This window comes from Protopterus annectens, chromosome 4.part1, assembly GCF_019279795.1.
Source record: "Protopterus annectens isolate FY-2018-M chromosome 4.part1, PAN1.0, whole genome shotgun sequence".
Classification (NCBI taxonomy): Eukaryota; Metazoa; Chordata; order Ceratodontiformes; family Protopteridae; genus Protopterus; species Protopterus annectens.
Genome location: NC_056734.1, coordinates 805,853,546 through 805,880,045, shown reverse-complemented (window position 1 = coordinate 805,880,045; position 26,500 = coordinate 805,853,546). Strand labels below are relative to the sequence as shown.

The 26,500-nt window shown below is 36.2% G+C and overlaps 1 protein-coding gene across 1 annotated transcript in view; it reads right to left on the bottom strand.

The window, feature by feature from the left end:
* The window catches only part of LOC122801311 (unconventional myosin-VIIa-like), a 951,466-nt gene that overhangs the window by 819,399 nt on the left and 105,567 nt on the right, over positions 1-26,500 (bottom strand). Inside the window, 2 exon segments of the mRNA XM_044070855.1 lie at positions 10,801-10,914; positions 11,666-11,808. Of these exon segments, the coding sequence (XP_043926790.1) occupies positions 10,801-10,914; positions 11,666-11,808 (257 nt within the window).

Sequence of the window (26,500 nt, the reverse complement as noted above, 5' to 3'; positions counted from 1 at the left end):
TAAATTTAAATTTATGGCCATAGAGCACGTGTTACAAGACATTAGAGGTGGCCATACACCTCTTAAATGTGAAGAGCTAGAGCTTGTTTGGCAAATTAAACTTAATGCATACAATTTTCCAGATCTCAATGAGACCTGTTCGATTAGCAGTATTCTAAAATGGAAGAGTTTGCAAAGATGACAGCTTACTCTAAGTAAAAATTTTTTAAGCATGTTCTGATAGTTTAATTACAATTAGTGTGTAAGGTAACACTCATTTTTTAGGTAGTAGTTTTTATATAGAAGTTACTTGGTTTATGCAAATGCAAAGTATTTTCCATTTTTAAAGTTTATTGTTAATGTTGACTTTTGTATAAGGTCGGAATGCATTTTATATTTTATTTTTTATTTACAATTTTTAGTTCTGTATATCACTTTAAGGGAATGATGTTAAGTGGTAATAATTGTTAAGATTGTCCCGCACTTATTTGATTGAGGGTTTTAAAAGGATGACGTATTTTCAATTATTTTACTTCTGATGAAGCTTGCATACATAGCAAATGAAAAGCGCTTAAAGTTTTCAATAAATTTTGGTGTTGATTCTACTGTTGCCTGGACCATTTCTTGATCTTATAAGGGATCTTAGCTTCTTACTGAGGCTGACCAGGGAGCTCCTCCACTCCTGGGATTGTACTCTCTTTCGCAACAGTTTCTTCCTTCTGTTGTAGAGTTTGTTTATGGCAGGGGACCACCAGATTGGCTTTCTTTTTTTGCAGGATAGCATCTTGGTTCTGTTTGGGATAGCACAATCCATGCACTCGTCTAAGTACTTATAGACTGCATTTGTGTAGGATTCAGCAGTTGTAACTGTATTGTCCATCTGCATGGGTGTCATGAAGTTTGACACTTCTGTCTTAAGAAGCATGAAGTTGGCATTGGGAAATTTTTTATCGTGGTTTCCTTAATGGGGGGTGGGATGTGGATATCTAGGGTGATTAGCTTATGGTCGGATCTGATCAACGAGGAATTGACTTCAGGTGTGGAACATCGGTCACTCATGTTGGTAATGACTAGGTCTAGGATATTGCTGCCCCTGGTGGGGAAGTGGATAAGTTGATCCAGGGTATTGGAATTTATGAATTCCAGAAAGCGTTGAGTGAAGGAGTTGGTACATGAGTAGTTTTCCTAGTTAATGGTGGGATAGTTTAAATCCCCCATTATTAGGGTGTTTGGTTGAACCCTAATGTTTTCTAGTATATCAGGAAAAGAGGAGTGGGAATCCTGGGGTATGGTGGGGGATCTGTAGCAAGCTGCAATTTGGATTGCAGTTTTGCCCAGAGTTAGCTGCACTTGGATAACCTCAGATGCATTATGCTGAGCAACTAGCCTGGAGGTGTGTATATCCTTAATGAATATGGACACATCTCTGCCTTTGGTGTTCTGGTCCAGGTTAGATGGCGGAAATGTGTGGTATGAGTTATAGCCTGGTAATGCAGGGGGTACAATCTGGAGCCTTGAACCAGGTCTCAGTCACTGCACAGATATTGATGTTCTCCATTTTAAGGAGTACCTCGAGGGAGTGTATTTTGAGATTTAGACTTCTAGCGTTGAGTAGCATTACCCTCAGTTTTTGCTTACTTGTTCCTGTTACAGTGGTGAATATATAAGTATATGTATATAAGGCTAGGAAAGTTACTGGACAACAACTTCAGTGATTGGTAATTTCAGAGCATTGCTTTATAATTCTAATTTTAAATCTTCAGTAGATAATATGTGATCCTTTGACATGTCAAAATACAAAAGGGATGAAGATAGTTAGCTAACATATTTTTGATAAGTCTAAGAACTCTTTATAATGGTAATAGTGCATGCTTCAGTGCTTAAAGTTATGTGTATCTTACTAAATAAGCAGAAACAGTCACTGCTTTTTCTTAAGTATTGTAAAAAATGGTGCATTACTTGCATACTGTCAGTTCATTTCTTTGCAACTCTAGGGGGTCTTTTATCTGATTTTTTCCATCTGGGTCAGTCCTTGTCAGACCTCTTAGCAGTATCTAGTTTGGAGGTACATATTTATATTCGGGCATTACTTACTCTTTCACGTTATACCTATTTTTTAGAGGTGCATTTTTTTTTAGCCTTGATTTGCAACTCCACATGATTTTCTGACCCCCCCCCCCCAAACTTTTGAACTGTTTGGTACATGGGAAACCAAAATAATAGTGATGCCAATAATTTAAAGAAAGAGGACCCACGTTACATCTCCTTTTTTCATAAACAAAAGTAAATTACTGTGTGAGGTAGATTTTGTATTGTGTCTGATAACACACATATATATATTACTCACACTCAGTTTTATAAACCTGCGTCTCTGAGTAGTATGTCACAGTTCTACTAGAAGTGAGGGAGCTGTGTGCTATTAGGGATTCAGATTTTATACTAATTAGGTGTACAGAGTTTTGGCTGGGTGTACCCACATTTCAGTAGCCTTTCTACCTATTTTAAATGTCTGCAGTTTGAGAGATATGGTCCCCTGCCACAACATGGACATATAAAAACTTAGCTGCTAGTTGGCTTTTTAGTATAAACAGGACTGTAATGAGATAAACAGGGTTTGGTATTTGTTTATAAAGAATAATTACTTTACAGTGCAGTTTTGTTTTGTATTTAAGTTTTTAAAGTTCCACGGAGTGTACTTGCCTGCCTTGAACTTTCAACTGTTTATCATTCAGCTGGTAAATGGGCGGGTCCCCTGATCCTTCTCCACCCACAGCCAAGGGTTACTACAGATCACATGCAGAATTAAGTGCAGGTACACCTTCCTCCTCCAGCATAATACAATGCAAGTTGTCAGACAAAGATGGAGGTGATCACACGCAAACAGATAAACGAGAGCAGAAGTGCAACTACTCATTTGTAATGTATGCGTTTACATTTTTAAGCATTTGTAAGATATGAGTGGGCTGGCCTCTAGACCCCTTTTCACCCATCAGGGGTCAGTATGGAATGCACATAGAATTAAGTACAGGAACACCTGCTTCCAAACAACATAATACACAAATAAAAAGACAATGAGGATGGAGGGTCCTACAAACAAACCGATGAAAACTTAGCAACTAAAACTACACATTTATATCCATTTACAATTATTAAATATTTAACTTTTACCAGGTAAATGAGCTGGTCCCTAAGCTCTTATTACCCATGACCAAAACACTGTGGAGTTCACACAGAACTGAAACAGAAGCTTTCTGCAGATTGTAATAGCCAAAGCACAGACTGTTGAAGTCTCATGTAGCATTATGGATGTGACAACATGTACTGTGCATGTATCAATGTTTCAGTATTTTTAGCTGTGAGTGTGTTAATAAAATTTCAGGTGAAGCGGAGTGGAAGTTGACATGCCACATTTCTTTTCTGACTGCATTTTCATTGTGGAACTGTTTTAGCTGTTCACTGAGAACTTTTTTTGGTAGACGTGATTTAAAAATGTTATAGTAATAGATTACTCTATTAAAATCTACTCACTGGAACTTGTAAGAAGTTTATGATAGTGCCATGCTTGCCAGCTACCAAAATTAAGGATAGTGCATGCAGGTTATAAAAGATTAATGACAATTATTACATGGCTATTACTCATGTTGGAGAGAACAGTCACAGAATGGCCTTCCATTTTGACTATGCAACAGGATATAATGGGTTAATATACATCTTGTCAAGCATGGAAAAACATATCTCTTATGGAAATCCTTCAATCATGTTGTAACAGAACATGGCTATCAAGGCAAAGTGTTGGCATTCATTCACTGACTAAGGTCATGGTGTCATAGACAATGGATTAAATGTCTCTCATGTCTACCTAGCTGGAGTATTTGCTATGTGATGGGCTTCATTTGTTTCCTTGGGGAGCTGAAGTAATGAACAGAAAAATTTCCATTTCCATACTGTCATTTTTACATCTCTTCAAAAAAAAAAAAAAGTCACAGGTGAAGTGCCTCTCTAAATGTCAGAAGAGGCTACAATGAAACAGATAATTCAGAAGCTTTCCTTTGCTTCTAGGATACTGACAAATTTAAAACTAAAACCTGTTTATAGATTCATGGATTATTATGAGGCTAACTACCTGGGGCCCTTCTTAATCCTAACCACATTTTCCCAAAAGAATAATTTTGTCTTGTATCCAAACAGGATATTTGTGGACAGGCATGTATAAACTATCTCTGTACATAAGGGACATTGGTGCCAGGCCCAGAGTAAATTTTCTTTCTCCATCCACTTGTCTAGGTTGTTCTTAAACTGGGTTATAGATGAACTCAGCTTCACATGGATGAGAAGCCTGTTCCATAGGAGGGGCAGTCTCTGGGACACATATCTGTCTCTCCAGCATGCTCTGTTTAAGTCAGAGACAAAATTCAGGTCCCTAGACCTTGTATTTCTGGTACTCTTTGACTTACAACTATGTAGGAGAGTAATACGTGAGGGGATTTCTGATGCCTTGTAAACCAAGCATAGATCACCACACAGCAATCTATAGGAGACTGAGTAGAGGAAAGGGGTTTAAGGTGGTCTACATAAGGCAGGTTTGTTATGCCTTGTATTCTTTTTGTAAGGGGTTTCTTATGACTTGTATTCTTTTTGTAAGGAATGTCTAATGTCACTCTAGTTGCTGCATGTCTCTGGTCAGGTACATACCAAAGGGAACATTGTACTCTATGATCGGTCTGATAAGGGTGGAGTACAGAGGGATACTAACCTATTTGGACCTAGATGCCATGCCTTTACTTACAAGTTGCACAGTGTAAAAGGATTTCCTCACCACTGTTGCCACATGTGAGTCAAAGGTAGGGCTGCTGTCTATGTGCGTACCCAGATCCCTGACCACTGGGTCGACTCTTAGGGGCACATTATCCATGTGAAAATTAGCTGGGATGCTTGATTTCCCAAGGATACAATTATGCATTTCTTAGCGGTCAGTTTAAGACCATGGTTTTGGCATCATTTGTAAGTCAGAGAAAGACCTTGTTGAAGAATACTAGTGTCTGAAGGGGTGTCAATGATTACCCCCAGCCAGCAATCATCTACAAACTTAGTCTGCCATAAACCTTCAACATTTACTTCTGTTTCAGAGAAATAGATGCCAAAAAAGAGCAGGCCCAGTACCAATCCCTGGGGGGACACCACTAGTCACTGGCCGTTTGGTGGAGGCGGCCTCACCTATTTTGACTTCCTGGGTCCTATCAGTGAGCCATGTGGCTGTTAAATGGGTTATAAAAGGGTTTATACCTAAATTAGTAAGCTTGTCTATAATGCCTGAGTAGGATATTGTATCAAAAGCCTTGGCCAGGTCAAGGTAAGCTGTGAGCACAGTCTTTATCCAATGCTTTGGTGACCTTCTCAGAAAAGTCCACCAGATTTAATAGGCATGACCTTCCTTTAATAAAGCAACTATGATGGGATCAGTGTTTGCAGGTTATCTATGTCCTCATTTATCATGTCCATGATGATTCTTTGCATGGCCTTACATACGAGTCTAGTAAGATTTATGGGCCTGTAGTTATGCAGATCAGTGGTTGTACCTCCTTTGTGCAGGGGAATGACTGCAGCCATCTTACATTCCTTGGGCACAAAACCTGACTGAAGGCTCCAGCAAAAGTGATTCAAGTGGACCAGAAACATCATGTTTCATGCTATTTATTAAACATCCTGGGATGTCGCCATGTAGAAAATATATTAAGTACACTTAGAAGAATATAGTTGCACAAAAGTAATAAATGCAAGTTGTACGCCCTGTACTGTAATTAACTTGGAATACGTTAACTAATACAATCATAAAAGTATAACAATATATTCATACAAAATATAACTTCACTTCACCCATAATGCCATTTGATTAAATGCTATCTCCTGCTTTTTCACATGCTCAAACATTTAAAGTGTCCCTCTTATTCTCTGAGTCTGTTGTGTGTCATTCTTATTGTCCGGGCCTGTACTTTTGTGTGTCAACCTTACTGTAGAAACTGTACTTTGTTCCTACTTCACCATTTCAGAAAATGAATGCTTTTAAATCTAATGTCTGTCTACTTCTTTATTTTAGAAATTGTACTGTACACTCATTCTTACTTTAGTAATTGTATAATTAATTTCAATGTTTCTCCTTATATTTCTGTACTTTCCAAACAAAAAAGTTTTTTTTTTTAATTTTCTATGTAAAATTCACTGTAATTTAATTTGTCTTGGAGCTTTTCTCACCAGGACTCCATTGAAAATGGGTTCCTTGGCCCAATGGACTATCCTGGTAAAACAACTGCAAATAAATAAATAATAATAAATAAATAATATTATAGGGGCCCATCAATGAAGCGTTTTTGGCCTTGGAAATTACATTGAAGACCTGTTCCCTAGTAATGGTTGGGGGATTGTGGTATGTGGTATTTTCTTTGGACTATCGGGGGGGGGGGTGGAATTTGAGCTGAACCTGTCAGCCAAAAGGTTGGCAATGGCCTCTGGTTCAGTGTGTGTGGGGGATGCCATTTACAATAAGTTCTGCACATTGTTGCATATTTCCCCTGGGTTTACAGACATAACTGTAGAAAGCTTTGTGGTTGTCTTTTGCCTGAGAAACAATTTTTTCTTTAAATTTAGTCTTTGAAGTATTAATTAACCTTCTTAGCTGCCTGTTTAAATTGGTCAGGGGGCTTTTACTATGTATAGCTTTGCTCCTCCTTTGCTTGGGCAATTTTTTTTTCTTTTGTTGCATAACTGATTGATGTTTTGATTCCACTAGGGTGGCTTGTTTTGAGTTTGTCTTATTCTTAATACTAATGGGCACAACTACCAATATGGCTGTACAGAGATTTTGTAAATAGCTCAACATATGCTATGGTGCATGGGTTTGGGAGTGCTTGGAATTTAGGCAAGGTGTTGTTTAGTATTTTATTTTCTTATTTATTTAGTTAATATTTGTTGACTAGGAAAGGCCAACTAGAACAAAACATATTTTCAGTGGAAGCCCTGGGAAAAACACTTTGGACAGATGTCTTTGGAATGTGGGAGGAAACCGGAGTACCTGGAGTAAATCCATGCAAATGCAGGGAGGACATACAGACTCCACACAGAAGGCACCCCAGGTGAGAATTGAACTGGAGAACCTCTTGCTGTGAGGTGACAATGTTAACCTCTGCAGAACTGTAGAAATCGGTTAGCCTTAGAATAGTTTCTAAATGTTATTGGCTTCGCTGGATCCCTAGATTTAATTTTTATTTCAAGTAATACTGCCTTAAGGTTTAATCCAATGTGCAAAGACATTACATTGGGTGAAGAACATTGGCCCGCAGTGTTTGTGAGTACAAGATCAAGAACGTTTGTACCCCTGGTAGGAGAATTGACCAACTATTCCAGGATGTTGGTATTAACAAAGTTTAGGAATCACTGGGTTTGTACATTAGAAGTGGTATAGGATTCCAATCTATATGAGATTCTTCATGAATACTGTATTGGGTTGAACGGTGAGGGACTTTAGTACATTTATATAGTTAGTATGGGTTTCCTGCGACATGGAAAGGGACCTATAGGTTGCAAGATATGGTACGAGATCCTGTTTATGGTGAGTTGTACATGTATGAGTTCCAGTGGCTCATACACTTTCACTACTCTGGATGTCAGGTTGGTTTTAATAAAGACTGAGACTCCACTGCCTTTAGTTCCTTTAGCTCCTTTAGTATATCAGAATTCCACGCAATCCCTCCTTTCGTTATTGTAGCTCTGAAGAATTAGGTGTCAGAGTGTCACTCTTTGTAAAATAAATACCTAAAAGTTAAAGGCCAAGAAAACAAGCCAGGATTAAAATTAGTTTTTATACCAAATGTAATATTATAGAAATCTACATGTGCATGTCCCCATCAAAGATAAGAATTTTTTTTCTAATTCCAAAATGTCATAATCAGTGAAAGTAAAACCCTTGCAATTATTTTAACTACCCAAACAATGAGCAAAAAAAAAAAAAAATCATCATATAATTATGCCCCAATATTAATTACTCAAAGCAATGTTAATAAATAGCATTAAATCAATCCAAGGATAACAATATCTTAATGACATACTGACCTGACTTGACAAGCTATTGATATTGCTCATCAGCTGTCATTATCACAACCTCTTGAATTAACAGGCTTATGTTATTGTAAGAGAAAAGTCATACTGAGTCATATATAGCACATCCTTCCTAGACTTCACTGATACTATATAAGTGAAACATTACAAACACAGACTGTGATACCAATCGTAAGGACCCAGACAAGTCTGATCTGGATGGTATGAGATGCTTCTGACTGAAATCTGTTGCAACAAGATGAAGGAAAACTGAGTAATTAAGTAATGGATGATATGAAAGAGAATTTCTTCACAGATAAAGTGACGAATGCATGATGCAGCTACCTATTACACAGCCATGTCTGATGCAGATTACTTATCAATTCTTAAGCATTAAGGATGAGATTGTGAAGCTAAACACTGAACATTGAACAGGATACTTGGAGGCTGCACTAGTTAAGAAAACAGGCTGCCTAAATGGCCAAATGGGTCTTAGGGGCTATCTTGGCTTTTTGACAAGCAATACAGCAAGTATGACATTCACAAAGATTTTGCTAAAGGCTTAAAAGTTGAAATTCAACCAGTGAAAGTGAAATGTTGTATATGCAGGAAAGAAGAAGAACTGCAAAACAAAGTGCTGGAACATAGTGAAAATGTGCACAGCTGGTAGAAGAAATATACTGAGGGTCATCTGTGATCTCTTCTAAGCAATGGAGAAAGGGAGTACATTGTTTACATGAGGTAAGACCAGACCTGAAGCTGTGCAGGACTGCACACTAACAGGAAGATGCATGCGGGCATAATGACTCACTTTTTTACACCTCATTGAGAAGGCCCAACCTGTATTACTTTATCCATTTCTAGAGTCCTCAACTGGAAGAAACTTAGCAGATTGGCATACAGTCATGCATCATAACCAGTCATTCTTGGCTATCCGAAGGTTAACAGTAACTGCCCAGATTTTGGAGGGATGCCTAAATTTTGTTCTCAAAGTTTTGCTCCATTCTTCCAATACTGGAAATTGTTTTGAGTTCTAAGTTAGAAGTACCAGCATTCAAAAAGTGGCCCTGACTTGGGGATCTTTTGACCACTTTTTTTTTTGATTTGTATATAACTCTGAAGGAAAAAGTTGAACAGTAGGAGTATGTCTGTTCAAGGCAATGAACATTTTTCCCTTAATAACCACTTATAAGAGGGAAGACACAGATAAAATAAAATCCATGTGCTTTTCCTGGTTGTGTGGCACAAAGCAATAAAGCGTTGACTGGGACCAAAATTACTTAAGATCAGAGGTCGTGGCAGTGGAAGAACTGAGCATGGGATGTTGGGAGTGAGTGGTTTACACTAGCTCACCTATCCTGGTCAGCTGATTGCTTCCAGGCAACTGAAGGACTGCATGTTCACAGGGGCCCTAGGCATAGGAGCCATGGGCTCAATGACCCCAAGCCAGGGATAGCAGCTGTCTGCAGTCGGTGTGTGGGGAAGTATGCACATGCCATGAGGAGAATGTAGGATGTCCCCATGGTAACCAGTGGTGAGATTTGGGCAAAACCCCAATGGCTGTATGCATAATGGCTTATGCACCTGGCTCTCAGCCAAGGAATAAAGGAGGACTGATTTATGAAAGTTTCTAGTCAGCAGGCAGTGGGGAGAAAAAACAAACAACTTCCTGAAACTAATACATTTTGGGAAAATGTTTAGCAGCTGTAACAGACCAAGAATAGAGGGAAAGACAAGAACTGATGCTTGGGTTGTAGACTGTTCAAGGAGGAAGTGAAAATGCTTTGTTTTATATAATGGATTGTGTGACTACACACCATTCTTCTAAATGCCATAGTGAATGCCAAAACAATATAAGTTTCATACATAGGTGAGACTGAGTAATCAGCATAGGAACTTATAGGTGCTTATGGTGGACTCTGTATAGCAACATATTTTAGCTTTATAGACAGATTGGATGGCCTAATAGGATTATATAGGAATCTCTGCCAATATTGACATAATTTATTTTGTTTTGCTTATTGTGTAATCTCTTGTTCTTCACCCTCCCCCCAGGAAATTGTCCAGTTATTCATTCTTCAGTGAGGGCAAGAGTCAGCTGAGAAGAGTTGTCATTTAGGCAGCCAGCAGGGCTGGTTTGAGGATTTTTTTTTTCTGTTTTTGCAACACTCAGTGGAAGGGTGTGTACAATGGGCCTTCCCTAATTTCTGCAAGGAACATTATGATTAAGCACCTGTACCCACCAGCCCCAGAGCACATAAGGTGGATTCCACATTCTCCTGCAGGCGAAGCTGCACCTTCTCAGTGTGTCACAAAGTGCACACAACCTCCCCACCACCCTGGAAAAGGTGAGTGGCCTTGCACCTTCACTTCTCTCCTTGCCTAACTGGGAAACTCCAATTACAGGACTGTTAAATGAACCCTGGTCATCACTGCAGTTAAGGCTTTGTCCGGCTGCACTGCAGAATGAGGCTTCAGTGTTTATTTAGTATTAAACAGCAGTAATGAATAAGGCTGTTAATACATGAGCACTGATAGTAAATACAGTTTGTAACTAAATACCTGATAATACTAAAATGACTCTTACTCTGGTAAGTTTGTCCTGATGACACTGGGAAATACTTATAAGTAATGTCTGTTCTGGTACTGCAGCAGAGTCATAGAACTAACAAGTACTGGTGTGATTTATTAACTTTGGTAACTTTAGCTGGCATTCCTTGGAAGACTGTTTACCATGGTAAGATAGCTGTATTCAGCAGCTGTTCCAAGAGACAGGAGTTTCTTCTGTTCAGCAGTCATTCCCATTAACATGCAGTAGAAGATGTGATAGTTCCTTTCCTCCGGTGCCTGCAAAGAATAAAATGTTTGTTACTATGAACAGTTTTTCCTGACATGTATAACGTGTGTATTTTTCATTTTGTGCTTGTATCTGAGATTGAATCAACATTTATCTGTATATTGTATATGTAGCATACTGTTATTTATAAATGTGGAGCTTTTCTCCCTGGACAGCCGCTGAAAAAGGACATTTTGTCCAGTTAGATTTTTCTGGTAAACAAATGTAAAATAAAATAAATAAAAGACAAGTATTTAGTCTTAGATCTGTCAGCATATTAATATATCATCAAAGCATGTAAATCTGTCTGATAAAAAAGTAAGTAAATCCTGGGATACTTTTTTATATTAATGAACTATGTATTACAACCAATTATCTACATCAAACCCCCTTGTCATTCATATGTATATGCAGTGTTCTGTTCATGCACACATATATTTTTATACAGATACAACAATGGATGAATTTCTGTCACAGAAATGGAAATATGTACTCAGACTAAAATACATCTCTTTTTACAGTCACTGACATACATATGGTCTTGTATAAGCACACACACACACACACACACACACACACACACACACACACACACACACACACACACACACATATTGTATCCCAATGCATGCACACAACACATTAAGTACATTTGTGCTTAACAAATATAGATATATGCACATCACATGTAGACATGTAAGCATAAGTATACACTCACTGAATTTTATTAACTTTTTCCATTCAGAAGAAAGATTTGCTCACCTGTTTGCAGACCCGTGACTTTTCAAGCAAATATTGCTCAATACTGGCTCCTACTATCACACCACTTTTGTTAAAATGAATGTCAATATATTTCCCAAACCGACTTGAGTTGTCATTTCGGATTGTCTTTGCATTTCCAAAAGCTGTCAAACAAAAAAAGAAAAGGGTTATAACACTTTTTTTTTTCATCTAGCAAGATGAGTTATATGCAGCTATGTAAATGCACATTACCAGCCATTACCATTGGGTTACTACAGTGATATCACCAATGACCTACAGAATATTGCATTGAATGTAAGTAATAGCCATCTGTATGAACAGAAAATTAATCCTAATTACAGAGTTATGTATTTATTTATTTATTGATATTTGATAGTGTCAGTTTTGTAGTCAGGATGTAACATTTCAGATTGTGTGCTTAAGATACCATGAGCTGGTAAAGAATTCCAAGAGTCTAGCTTCTTAGATAACACCACGTCAACAATATATGATGGCATGACAGGTCCCTAATCTAATGGATGTCCTGCTTCTGGAACAGACTGACCTTACATATCAACCCAGATCTTCTCTAGTAGTCTGTAAAACCATTCTGGATGGCCGGATGGGTGATTGTTAAGTTTTAGTTGATACGTGAGGAAAAATCTTCTTATATAAGGGGCATTGTTTGCTTCCCACCCATCCTGGATAACGTGCCTTAGATTTATGATGGTGCTGAGAAAGGACCTATGAACCGATATGGTCATTCTTTGTATAAAAATGCAGAACTCTAGAGTTGTAAGTATTCACTGTATGCTAGAGATCATGTGACCTAGTTTTATTAATTTCATAAGTAAAATGCAAACTCAGAGTTTCTTTTAATTGTGGAGTACAACAAAATTTCTAAACTGCATAATTATTATATGTTATAGGTTAAGAGGTTAGATCCATTTGACTAGTACACCAGGTATACTTAATGAGTTATTTGCTGGCATACCTGTACCTATAATCCTTGTTGAGTGGGCGGCATCCTCCGTGCTCCAATGACTTAAACTAATCTTGTTTGAAGCTGCATTGTATTTGTTTGAAAGGGACATCTCAGAGAAGAAAATGGTTGTGGTGATGAGTACATTTCCTTCACGTGGTTAGTCAGCAATATATTTCTTATCTTAAACAAAACCAGCAACAGTGGATATGGAGGTGCATAATTTTGTACTTTAGCATATAAATGTTCCAAGTCTCAGTCACTAGCTTACCATAAACATGAGCAAAAATGCTTTTCTAATCAGTGACTAAAATCTGCAGGCCTCCCCCAGCATGCACATGCGGTTCTGTCCTGCTGACCAAAAGGATGTAAATAAGACAGCCTGATGCTGACTAAAGAAGTTTCACAACAGTGAGTATAAACTTGCTCACCCTATGTATATATCATTTTTGAATCAATTTATATTTTTGAAATTTCACAGCACACATTCAAAAAATAAGTTATTACATTTATCTGTGGCTGCTGTAAATGGATAGCAATGATTCAGACATGGTCTAGTTAAACTATATTTTATTGTATTTTACTTATTTGCTTACCAGGTATGTGGGCTGGTCCAGAGTACAATTTTCAGTCATGATGAGCTAAACCAGAAGGCAAAGGCATGCATTTTAGAGCACCAAGAGAATATATGTCTTTAGCTTGCTGTTAGTATGCAAAAAATGTGATTGTTACAGCATGTCATTTCTTAACTAACCGCTTATATTTCCTATAAAAGGTACTATTATCATGACACTCAAATCCTTGGTGTGATTAAAATGAAGTAACTTAATGGAAGAATAAATTGTGGCATGGATTATGGTGATCATGATACAGTACCTTGTGTGTGCATTAAGATATAATGTGTACTAAAAGGTAACTACAGTCATTGAAGTCAGGATTCAGAGACAGCATATAACACTGCACAAGACTGTCTGGGAGGGGAAATGTATGGATGAGGATTTCAGAAAGAAAAGTAACACAACTGTACACGGTTAAAAATAACACAGTAAGCAGCATATGAAAATGCATTAAAAGGGCATGGATGTGAGGTTCTTGGAGCAAATAAACCACTGTGATTATGCAAATGATGGCATTAAATATGGTAGAATGGTTCAGAGATGTGTAAAACTGATATGTAGTGCAGTGGTGTGAACCTATTCTAAATGCTAGGGACTGATGGTATACAGGAAATCTACAATAACCTTCACTATTGTTCCTACTTTGTGTGTCAACCCCACATGTCTGTCTGTCAGTGTCTGTATGTTGCTTGTTTGCTGCTGCTGCCCTCTCTTTTCTTCTCCTGTCTCTACAACAACTATTTCTAACTATTGTGACTATTTGTCCTTCATCTTATATTCTTCTTATATTGCAAATGGGAGGCTTTCCTTGAAAAATTCCCCATCCCCCCAGATTTTATGCCCATGTGGGTCACCTGCTTGCTATTCCCCATTTTATAGCTTTCTTATCTTCTCCTTTCCAACCCATTTATATAATGAACTGGGTTGGTTCTTAGCTCAAGGAATGCCAAAACAGCATTCTCCCACTGTGCGTGTTGCAGTCATGTGGAACTTTGTTGTAAATGTCATCATGCATAGTCAGGCACTCTTGTCTGCTGTCTCTAATGTAGGACAATCTGACCATGCAGAAACTGCCAGCATGATTCCTCCACCAAACCTGCCTAATGCTACTTTTCCCCTTATCACGACTTGACCACTTTGCTATCCAGTCCTTTTCTTAGGCTACCAGTGGTATGGAAGCTCTGCTACATAGAAGCTATAGGTCATTTCACATTATGGGCTGCTTATTATTTTGTTCTGTGTTGCCAAAACACACTTGCTTATGAATCCTAGTTGATTTATTATTATTATAGAAGGAAAAGCAACACTGTGGTGTAGGCAAACTGGTCCTGCAAAAAGACTAGTATTCAATGTAAAAAATATAGGAGGCACCAGACCAAGGCAGGTAAAGATAAAGTTCAGTTTTAATCCACAGACAAAGTACAAGGTTGTTTGTACTTTGTCTGTGGATTAAAATTGAACTTTATCTTCACCTGCCTTGGTCTGGTGCCTCCTATATTTTTTACATTGGATTTATTATTATTGTTTATTTTTTAGCTTACGTCGTGTGGGTTTCCTCTGGGTGCTCCGGTTTCCTCCCACATCCCAAAGACATGCAGTAGGTGGATTGGACACACTAAATTTGCCCTAGGTTTGAGTGTGTGCCTTCTGTGGAAGGTTGGGTGCCGAGCTGGCAACATGACACCGTAAAACTCCTCTGCCAATCATGAGCGGACAGATGATCCGCTGTGGCGACCCCTAACCGGGAAAAGCCGAAAGAAGAAAAAGTTAATTTTTTTAGTTTACATAAATATAAAACTAATTCTGTTTAATCCACCTGAACAGATCTGGATTTAAATGTGAAAAAGTACTTACCTTTATGGAAAACATTCATTTGTAAATGTCATGAGTTGACTGGTTGCATGTAACCTGCATGTCTGTAATATTTTTGTAGTAAAACATGAAGTATCTGTGTTCTGTAAGATAATGCACTGGAAATTTTTATGTGTTACATTTGTTAAGGGTTTTCTACAAGTTTTACAAATTTTGCAAGTTAAAATAATTTTTTTTCATTAAACAAATGTGTAAGGTTGATTTTTTTATTTACCATTACCCCTTGGTGATGTTTTTGTACATGCCATTTATGTTGAGTACCTTAATGTCAGATTTTTTTTGTTTTGCTTTTCCTTTGTGTTCTTACTTGTTATTGTCTTTGCTACTGTGGCCAGTGTTGGGGCTAAAAAGGGTCTCAGGACCAGCTGACCTACTTGGTTAACAAAGTATAAATAAATACATAAATAAATAAACAAATAATGGTTGTCATGTAATTTAGAGGTCAGTTTCTTGTCTCACCTGCGAAATGGCAAGGTAGTTCCAGAATGTTCTACCTGTTACCTGCCTCAACTGCAGTATATAGAATGTGATTCAATACAACTGCCTTTTTGTTAACTCCAATTCCTTTTGCTGAGAGATGGTGTGCATTTGTTGATCCACCGATATCAGTGCCATGGAATCCACTTGAAGCATATAGCAAACAAGGGACAGGTGAAAGTTAAAGTGCATTCATAGACAATGTGTTCCAAACTGCACAGTGGCATGAATAGCATTATACTACAGGGTGACATGAGAAAGAGAATCTGAAGGGGGAGGGGTGTGGCCAGGATGCTAAGCAGTTAATAGCATAAAAATTCTGCTCTGCCTCTGTTCAGTTTTTTTGACAGGATTGCTTAAGTTTTAACAAAAAAATAATCTTCAAAGCAATAACATCTATGACAGCAAATAGAAAGTGAAGAAAATTCAACAAGAAAATAGAGTTTTGAAGTATATATATTCATTTAATCTTGTTAGAAGTTCAACTGAATAAGTCATGAGTCATTCTAAAGCTTCCTCACAGGAAAATTGTATTAAAAAAAATTACAGACTCTTATTGGAGGAGATTTCAGTCAAAACAGACAAACTGGAGAACAAGATCGATACAAGAAAATAAGAGACAAATTGACTTGCTGAATGAAATGATAAAAAAAAAAAAAAACATTCAGATCAAATCACATCTATAGAGGAATCAGTAAATTATGTGGATGGTAGGTTAAATAAAAATGAAACCCAAGTAGAGTTCTTGCTAAAACAAAACGCTACTCTTTTGGACAAAATAAATTACCTTGAAAAAAAAATTTCCAGAAGAAAAAAAATATAAAAATTTATAGTGTACCGGGAAAAGAAGAAGGAAATAACATGATACAATTCCTGGATACTTGGTTACCAAAAATACTGAATCTGCCTGAAGCACTTTCTTTTGGAATTGAAAGAGCACATAAGACTCTTTCAAATATTGCAACGACATACAATTCATCTTTACCAAGATCTGTTATTGTCAGATTTATGTCTACACAAGATAAAGACTTGATATTGAAAACAGTGTGGTGAAACTCTCCAATAACCTTTAACGACAAAACAATTAGGTTTGACAATGAACATATATCTACAGTAATGTCTAAAAGGAAAGACTGTGTGTCATTAATTAAAAGTCTTAAAAAATTAAATATTAAGGCTCAAATCCTTTTTTCTGTGAGAATAAAGTTGCTTTTATTGAAAGGACAAAAGATATTCAACTCATTAGATGAAGCTATGGGCTATACCCAGAAAAATAAACTTCTAGATAACCAGGATGAAATGGACTGGTCTTCAATGAGTTTAAAAAGACACATATCAAAGAAAGAGAATGTGAAAAAAAGCTTGATGACTAGCAACTCCATCTCCATCCTGCATTGTTATTTGCTGGTGGATCACGGTTGCAAATACCCAAACCTTGTACTCTCTTTGTTTCTGTCCATGTCTTTAAAGGCAGTCACAGACTATAGATTGCTAACATTTTCTCATGCAGACCCAAATGAGTAAATGACTTTTTAACTTAATGTGATTTCAGGAAAATTAGCTTTTGAGGTCCCTGGTGTGCAAGGAAAATCTAGCTATCTATCCATCTAGCTGTCTGTCTGCCTGACTATCCATTTGTCTCTCCTCATAATCTGTCACTGTGTTGCATTTACATGATATTGTTGATAGGGTAAGTAGCATTCTGTTAGAGTGAGGGAAAGACTTGAAGATTTAGGTTTTAGGAAACTAAAATGACGCATATGTCCAGTTAAGTGTATGATGGAGATTGTTTAGATGCTCAGAAGAAAATGCCATTGCAGTTCCAAGCCATTAAGTGTACAAATTCAATAGTGATTACAAGATGTGCCATGTTAGCAGTATACAATGCAAAAGAAATAGTTGTAGTCATACAGACTTCTTTTTTGTGGCTCACTGTGAAAGCTGAATGGGAAGGAAGGGGTGGTGAAGGAAGAAAAGGAAGGGGTATATCTGTGTACAGTTGGAGGGGCTGGCAATGGCTGGAATGGAATATTTATCTACTGGCCTGAAGGACTGAGTGACATGGCTGTTACAAGCACTGAAGATTTTGTATAACAAATCTAAAATTCCAATACAAGAGTTTTGTTGTACCATTTAATATCAGTGGGCAAATGCAGTTTTGCTTGGTAAAGTAACGCTAAGTTGGTTGTGTCATGATTGTAGAGTTACAGTCCATTAAATAAAGTTTACAAGTTAGACTAACCCAAAGAAGAGACTGAAGAGGTATTTAAGATGTAACAGTTCACTGGATTGCTTTAAAAAGGTAACAAAACTGTTACTTGTATAAATGATTATTGTAGTATTTTCATGTCTTTGAATTTAAATATTAATGTTCTACATAAAGTTGTTTGTTTTCCTAGTACAGAAATAGACAAAATATAAAAATATTTTTGAGACTACCATCCAATACCAGAGATTAAATATATGAATATGTATAGCATACATGACAGTAAGAATGCAAATTGTTTATGGATTCTAAAACTGAATACACTGCAGAAATGAGTTATTTTTCCCCAGAATGCTTTTTGTTATTTGTTTAATGTGTAACCTAAAAGCCAGTTGTATTATTGATCTATTTAAGAACGGTATTCTTTATTAATAAAGGGAAAAATAATTGAGATCATCAAGTGTTAAGATTTTAATAGAAATTAAACTGTTATTTAAGTTTTGTTTTATGACTTGAGAACTGTACAGGTGACAATATTGTTTATGAGGGCAGATAGCTTAACTTAAATTCATAGTCATAGGCATAATGTTTGCAGTTTATGTTCAATTATTACTGTACGAACCAAAAAGAAAAGATAAAACTGAAGACCACAGACTAATTAATTTAGGCTAATTGTTTAATTGTTAGATGTATTAGGGTATATAAACTGTGTAAGTTATGTGATGTTTTATACTCCTTAAAGGCGGCTGACGAAGCACTAGAGGTGAAATAAACTGGTGTTTTAAGTGGATTCTTCATCCGTGGTCTTCAGTTTTATCTTTTCTTTTTGGTTCGTTCAGTGTTTGGTCTGTTTTTATGGCGAATGAATCTTCGTTCAGGATCCCTAGGCTCTTAAGGGATGACACACTGGAAGGTAGTCAAAAAAATATGGACAGTTTTGTAATGCATCAGAATGCTGCAGGTATGGCTGGTTCCAACGTTGCCAATACTTCTGCTTCAGTGGGTGTTTCCTCTACTTCACATTTTTTTGAAAGGCTTGAACAAGCAAGAAATTCTAGAGTGAATGATCCATTTGCCTCTGTGGGACAATTTGGCCCTTCTTCCAGTCCTTCTGGTGAATCGAGTGCTTTAATGAGTAAGTTGGAACAGTTACTGCATAAAGAAACTGCTGTATACTTTAATCTGTTAAGCTTGCAAAGATATGTTGACTTAGATATTACACCTAGGGGACTAAGTGCCTTTAAAAGTCCTTCTACTCCTTTTGATATGTCTGATGAAAGGGATGTGCAATTTTCTAAGAAATGGTTATTGGCAGCTCATCGCTGTACTTTAGAATGGATTTCCATTCTATTAGAAACAAAACTAGCTTAAGAAAGGCATTAGAGCTGCCTATAATGACTTATCTAAAAGACTTACATCTATGCAGTTTGACAAGTTTTTAGCAAATGTAAACATTGGTTTAGATAAATATGAAAAAGAACTAATTGATCGGAAATGCACAAAACTGAAAAGAGATCTAAAAAGACTATCAAAGTAATCGTGCCTTTTTATGGCAAAAACCAACACATTTTCATCGTAATAAAGGCCCTGGTCCCTTTAAGAAATCACCAGCTCCTTCTAGGAGTGTGTTTTTTGCTTCAGATGTTTCGGGCATTTCCTCTAATGGTGGAGGTGAAGGAGAGCACTTTCCAGCATTACCAGCAGCTCAAACTCCATCTAGATTAACTTCAGATTTTCGGAGCGGGAACCAGCAGTTTCATGAAGAGCAGAGAGAGCAGAGTGAGTGGAAGAGAGGAAGATTTCAGTCTGGGAACTTTAACAATCGAGAAGGACACAGTTTCAATGACAACAAGAGAAGCAAATGGTATTAGTGTGACTGTAAATAATGTTGTGCAAGATATTCTTGACAGTTCTGTGTCTTTTGTTTACAAAGATGTGGGTGAAACAATCCATGTAACTACTGCATCTGAGTGTAAAAAAATTTCTATTGTTCATAACATTTCTGGTGTGTCTTTATCTGTAGATCAGATGAATGTTTTGAATTATGGTCTTAAATATATACCCACAGTGCTGCCTCGGTTACATGAATTAAAGTGTGATATTTTTAGACTGTGTAGGAAGATACATTTAATACATTTTTTTGCCAATAACCAGTATAAAGAAGGTGATGGTAGTTGGTTAGAATCTGATAGTTTGGAGAACAGTTTTTATTCTTGTGTATCTGACCCTGAGGAATGCTTTGACTATGCAAGTGACTATAATGCCTATAGCTTGTTAAAAACTGATAAAATAATGAGCAAAAGTGATTTTATTCCTTCATACCAACATGAACATATAAAGTGTTTTTCTCAAATGTTGAATTTGCTGTAGAAAATGCTTTTTGTGATTTTATGCAGTATAAGCATAAGTTGGTATATAGCTTGAATAAAAAGGAATGGAAGGAATTATAGGCATTAGCGAATAATGAACATCTTATTATTAAACCATCTGATAAATGTGGTAAGGTAGTGGTGATGAATGTTGTTCAATATTATAAAATGTGTATGACACATCTGGATGATACTAATACCTATGTTAAGAGTAATACAAATGAATATATTAAGGCTATGAATGATTTTGATACCCTTATATCTAAGGGAGTGAGGTTAAAATATTTTTTCTCAAAATGACAAATATAAAAAGTTTAATACTGATGACAGTGAGTTGGCTTTATTTTACTGTCTTACAAAAATTCATAAAAGTGGGGTTGACCCACCTGGTAGGCCTATTGTATCTGCTCAAAAATATTTTTTATCTAATATTGGGAAATTTTTGCATGAATATTTATTCCCTTATGTAATAAAGTTACCTAGTTATATTAGGGATAGTTTTGATTTTTTTGGAAAAATTATCTAAGACACAATGGAGTGGAGATATGTTTTTTATAAGTGTTGATGTTGTTAGTTTGTATACTAACATACAGTGTCAGTTTGGAATAGAAGCAGTAAAATATTTTTTGGGTGATAGTCCAGTAACGTATTATATTATTGAAATATTGGAATTTTGTTTGAATAACAATTTTTTTATGTTTAATGAACAAATATACAGACAAATCAAGGGCACTGCCATGGGGGCATCTTTTGCCCCCATGTATGCCAACTTGATGATGGGTTTGTATGAGTTAGAATGGTTATATCATATAGATTTTTTTTTAAATTATGTAGTTAGTTATTTTCGTTTTATAGATGATCTTGTTTTTATTTGTAAAGGTGGGATATCTTATGTTGGTCAGTTTATAGAAGTTATGCAACATAATAGATCTGGACTTTCCTTTGATGGCATACAGGTGGGCAAAGATATAACTTTTTTAGACATACATCTGATTCTGGAGGACAGCAATATTTTATGTATGTCTGTGCATAGAAAATTTGCTGATAGTAATCAGTATTTGATGGGGACTAGCTGTCATCCAGTTCATACTTTGGTCTCCTTGCCCTATGGGGAATGTATGAGACTTAGACGGCTCTGTAATACTGACACGGACTTCTTTAAAGAAATTAATGTGACTAGTGAGATGTTTAGATCGAGGGGCTATAGTGAAGCTAGTATTCAAACAGCTATGGATAAGGTTATTGATAAACAACATAAAGTTGGTACTTATAAGTATGGAAGTAAGGGGTATAAATTAGATGTTAGAAATCAAGAGAAAAGACTAGTTTATTTTGTCTCTACATATAGTGTTTTCAGTGATGTTTTAATAGATATTGTTAAACACTACTGGAATTTTTTGTTTAGATCAATGGACCTAAAAAATTTATTGTCTAGGTCTTTAGGCATTTCATTTCGTAGAGGTAGGAATTTAAAAGACATCTTGGTACATAATAAATTTAAATATCCCATTGAGACATTACAATATAGGACCATGCCGAGATTAGGAACTTCACCTTGTGGTCATTGCAATGTACGTCATTATATTGTTCCAACTTTTAAGTATATAAATGGCCATGTATTTGAGGCTAAAAATATATATAGCTGTAATGCTGAAGGTATTATTTATGCATTGAAATGTCCTTGTATATATAAGAGAAAGTAAAAGGAAGTTTAAAACTAGACTGCAGGAGCATGTCAGGAATATTATAAATAATAAAGAAGATAGCCCTGTTGCTAAACATTTTATGCTGGCTCACAATTCTAATCCAAATAGGTTACAAGCCACTATCTTAGAACATATTGTGAAAGGTGTATTTTCTGATGATTTGTATAAAAAGAAGTTGTTATATAAAGAAAGTATTTTCATTTTGAAATATGACACTTTATTTCCTCAGGGTCTGAATGTGGAATGTAACTGGAGGCTTCTTATCTGATGAGTAAGCAGTATTCAGTATTTTTTAATGTTTATTGACTAATTGGTTTAGTCTAATTGTTTAATTGTTAGATGTATTAGGGTATATAAACTATGTAAGTTATGTGATGTTTTATACAACTTGAAGGCGGCTGCCGAAGCGCTAGAGGTGCAATAAACTGGTGTTTTAAGTGGATTCTTCATCTGTGGTCTTCACTTATGTTCAATTATTAGTAAACAATATTGAACTCATATGTATTAAGAGACTAGTGTAAGATGAATATGATACTGTGTTTAAAAGTCTATTTTCCAGTTATACTTTTGATAAACTGTTCAAAGGTACAAATGTTAGGTGTATAGTTTACATTCCACAGTACATTCATCAACTTAGATTCATTACAGTGAAATGAAATTAATACTAGGCTAAAACTGTGGAATGGTTAAATCCACATGTAAATAGCCTATAATTGAAACTGATCAATTGGTGTAATTGTATACATTCCTTCTTGATATAGTTACCGGTAATGTATGATTGGTGGCTGATAACACATTTGTAAGTTTTGAAATACTTATATTGTTGTCTAGGGTAATGTTGGTAAGAAACATTGAGGAAGATACTTACATCACATTTCAGTGAACCACAGGAAGCAAAACAATGATTACCTAGTGGGCATTTATTGCAGTAGATCTGAAAGAATGTCTGAATGGTAGGCCTGAAGGATTGTAAACATGTTGACAGTTGATAAAAAGGTTGTCACTTCAATGTTTAGGAGTATATAAATAGAAGAGATGGAAATAGCTTCTGAGGTAAGGAATGTACTTATCATACCACACCTACAGTTCACTCAGGTAGACAGCTACAAATATTTAGGGCTATACTTGAATCTCTCCATAATTTGCTACTTGTCAGTGGAGCAACAGGTAGCATAACAGGTAGTATTCTCACCTTTTGCAGATCGATTGTTCGAACTGCAGTGCAGCATAAGGCGGTGCTGCACTCCTGAGTGTGTCGTCCTTCGATGAGACATTAAACCAAGGCCACAGATTTCTCCTAGCTGTATAAATGCCACCTTGGGTCTCCCCTGAAAAGAAACCACTAGCCTAATCGGACTAACCTGGTCAACAGAGAGGATAAATAAATAAATTACCTGCCAACCAAAAGTAAAATCAAGGTCATCATGCAACTGAAATTTGCATACTGTCCTATGTCAAATCATCTTACGATGGATTCCAGAAATGCCCAATAAAAAACGTTCTGATTCTCAGATTTGAATATGGGGTACCTGTAATTACACTGCACTCATCTACCAGGGAAAAAAATACAGATTTCATTAATAAGATCTGACACTTTATTACCCTCAGTCCTGGTAAACAACTCCATGGTGATAATTAAAAAAAAAATCAGACTGGTTTCCCATCACGCTAGGGGAAAAATCATTACTCTCTTCTCTAACTTTCAAATTAATTCACAACAAACATGGCCACTATTTCTTATAAAGTATTTATAAAAAAAAAAACATTCCAAATAACATTGCAGAGACTGAAAAAATTAGCAGGAGCTCAATTTGGCAAACCAGCTGGGGAAAAAGGTTTCTACAAACCAATCCCAGAACACTGGAATAATCTTCTTGATTGTTTCTATAAATTAACTGTAGCCTTTTGTCAATACACAGAAGTATGAAGTTCCTCAACAAGCAGCTCTTTCTGGCCATGCTTCCTTTCTCAGCACAGTAGCAGATAGCTTTAGGCCAGTTCTAATTTTTGGATTACACAAGCAATAAGCCTAATGAATATATTGTATAGTTGAAGGGTAATATGTTTCTGCATGTACTTGTGCTGGAATATAGTAAGAGTTTGGTATCCTGTGTGTTTTCAGGATTTTGAGTTTTCAGGTCTTTGGTCTCAGGATTTTGGTCTTTGGGATTTTGGACTTTTAAGATTCTGTAGAGCTCCTATATACACACACACACACACACACACACATATATATATATATATATATATATATATATATATATATATATATATATATATTTATATATATATATATACTGAAAACTCAAAATACTGAAAACACACAGGATGCCAACACTTACTATATTCTAGCACAAGTACATACAGAAACAAATAAAACACAAACCATATTCTTCTTCTTCAAGTATAAACAGGGGGGCTGAACGCCCCCCGCTACTTAAATATATCAACTACGAGATTGCACTTAGTGTAGTGAAGTGCAATCTCGGAGATGACATATTTAAGTAGCAGGGGGTGTGGGGGGTGTAGTTGAAGGGTAATATGTTTCTGTATGCACTTGTGCTGGAATATAGTAAGTGTTGGCATCTTGTGTTTTTTCAGTATTTTGAGTTTTCAGCATTTTGAACTTTCGAGATTTTGGGTACATATATATATATATATATATATATATATATATATATATATATATATATATATATATATGTGTGTGTGTGTGTGTGTGTGTGTGCGTGTGTGTGTGTGTGTGTGTGTGTGTGTGTGTGTGTGTGTGTGTGTGTGTGCGTGTGTAGATATAGATACAGCTTTATCCATCTATCTATATGTGCATACACACATGCATGCATGCATGGATACAGTTTTCTCATCCTTTAATAACTAAATTACAGAATGCTGCAGTCACAGTTGCAATACCTTTTATCTATTGAAAATAAGTTTGTTAAACATCAAAAAGTTTTTATTTAGAAATTGCAGTCTACAGCCACTTTTCTATCAGGCAAAGTCTTGGGGGCAAAACAAGTAATTATCTAACATGTAGGTTGATGCTAAACATGTAGGCCAGGAAACCATTGAGAAGATTAGCCCAAATTCTCAAATGCGACAAAGCACTTTCTGGTTAAGTGATTTGCTCAAGGTCATGCAGTAGGCAAATGACAGTTGAGGGAATCAAACCCTTTACCACAGAAACCAGCTCATCTGCTGACCTCCTATCAATTCTGGTACCACTATATAGAGGTCTTTGATGTCAATTGTCACGAATAAACAGTCACCTGAAATTTCCACTTGACATATTTATTCCAGGAAATAGCAGGAATTATATAGAAATGACACATTATTTGTGTGCAATTCTATTTAAATCATGCACATAAATAACCATTGGTTCTGTCTTGGTTACATCAGTCAGGATCTGATGCAGGAATGGTTAAGGAGAGGTGAATTTAAACTAAAAGATGAAAGGCTAATATTGGCAGCCCAGGACAGTGGACTATGTACCTGTTGGTTTACAAAGTCCATTTAACATGTTGGAGAAACAGACAAATGCAGGTGTTGTAAAACAGAACTAGAAACAGTCACATATCTTGTTACTGGGTGTGATACTCTAATGGCAGAGGGCCTGTATACTGAAAGACATAATAATGTGGCAAGACTGTTGCAATGTTGAACTAGCTGAGAAGCACTGTAAACATTAGTCACAAAGCATTAGAGAAAATGATGAAGATTATATCACATGGGATCACCCATTACCAACAGTTCAAAAATATGTGAGAAAAACAGATATAGTAGAACATGAAAAGAAAACAAAAGTAGCACTGATCGTTGAAATAGCTACAACCAGTGATTACAGTATCTTACGTACAGTGAGACATAAATTCATTAAATACCAAGATTTGCAGGGAGAAACAAGGGCAATGTGGAAGAAGGAAGCAGAGACACTTCCAACAGAAGTAAGAACAACAGATCTTATGAAAAAGAATCTACAATCATATTTAGATATGCTACCCATACATGTAACTTCATATGAATTGCAGAAAGGGTCATTACTGGACACTCTGCGGGTGCAGCAAGAAGCGCTTTTGACTAATATCAGAGATTGAAACAATACTAATTTCATGAACTTCAATCAGACTTTGACTTAGAAATTAGGTCCATTGCCATTATGGTATTAAAACCTCAAAAGACTTGGAGAAATTGAAGAGACAGTAGCCATCTAGTACCGTATCTTTCATGTCTACATTTATCTTCTTATATCAGTTATAATCTATAAACCACAACACTAGTATCTTGCATTTGTCAGTCGATTCACATATCAGCATACCTCCTTACTGACTTGGATGCATTCCTTATAAATGTATTTACTCATTTATAATTGGCCTGGATTAGATATGTATAATTAATATATATAAAATGTGTACATAAAAAAAATAAATAAATAAAAAAAAAAAAATATATATATATATATATATATATATATATATATATATATATAGGCTGAAAAAGATGATGTCATCATGTGTAGTTATCAGGAAATAACAAGCTGAAGTCAGCTCCATGAAATAGCAAGAGAAACCTCTCACTACATCACTGGTGATCTGAGTTCAAATAGTGGCTGGTCTATGGTTGTTGGAGCTTG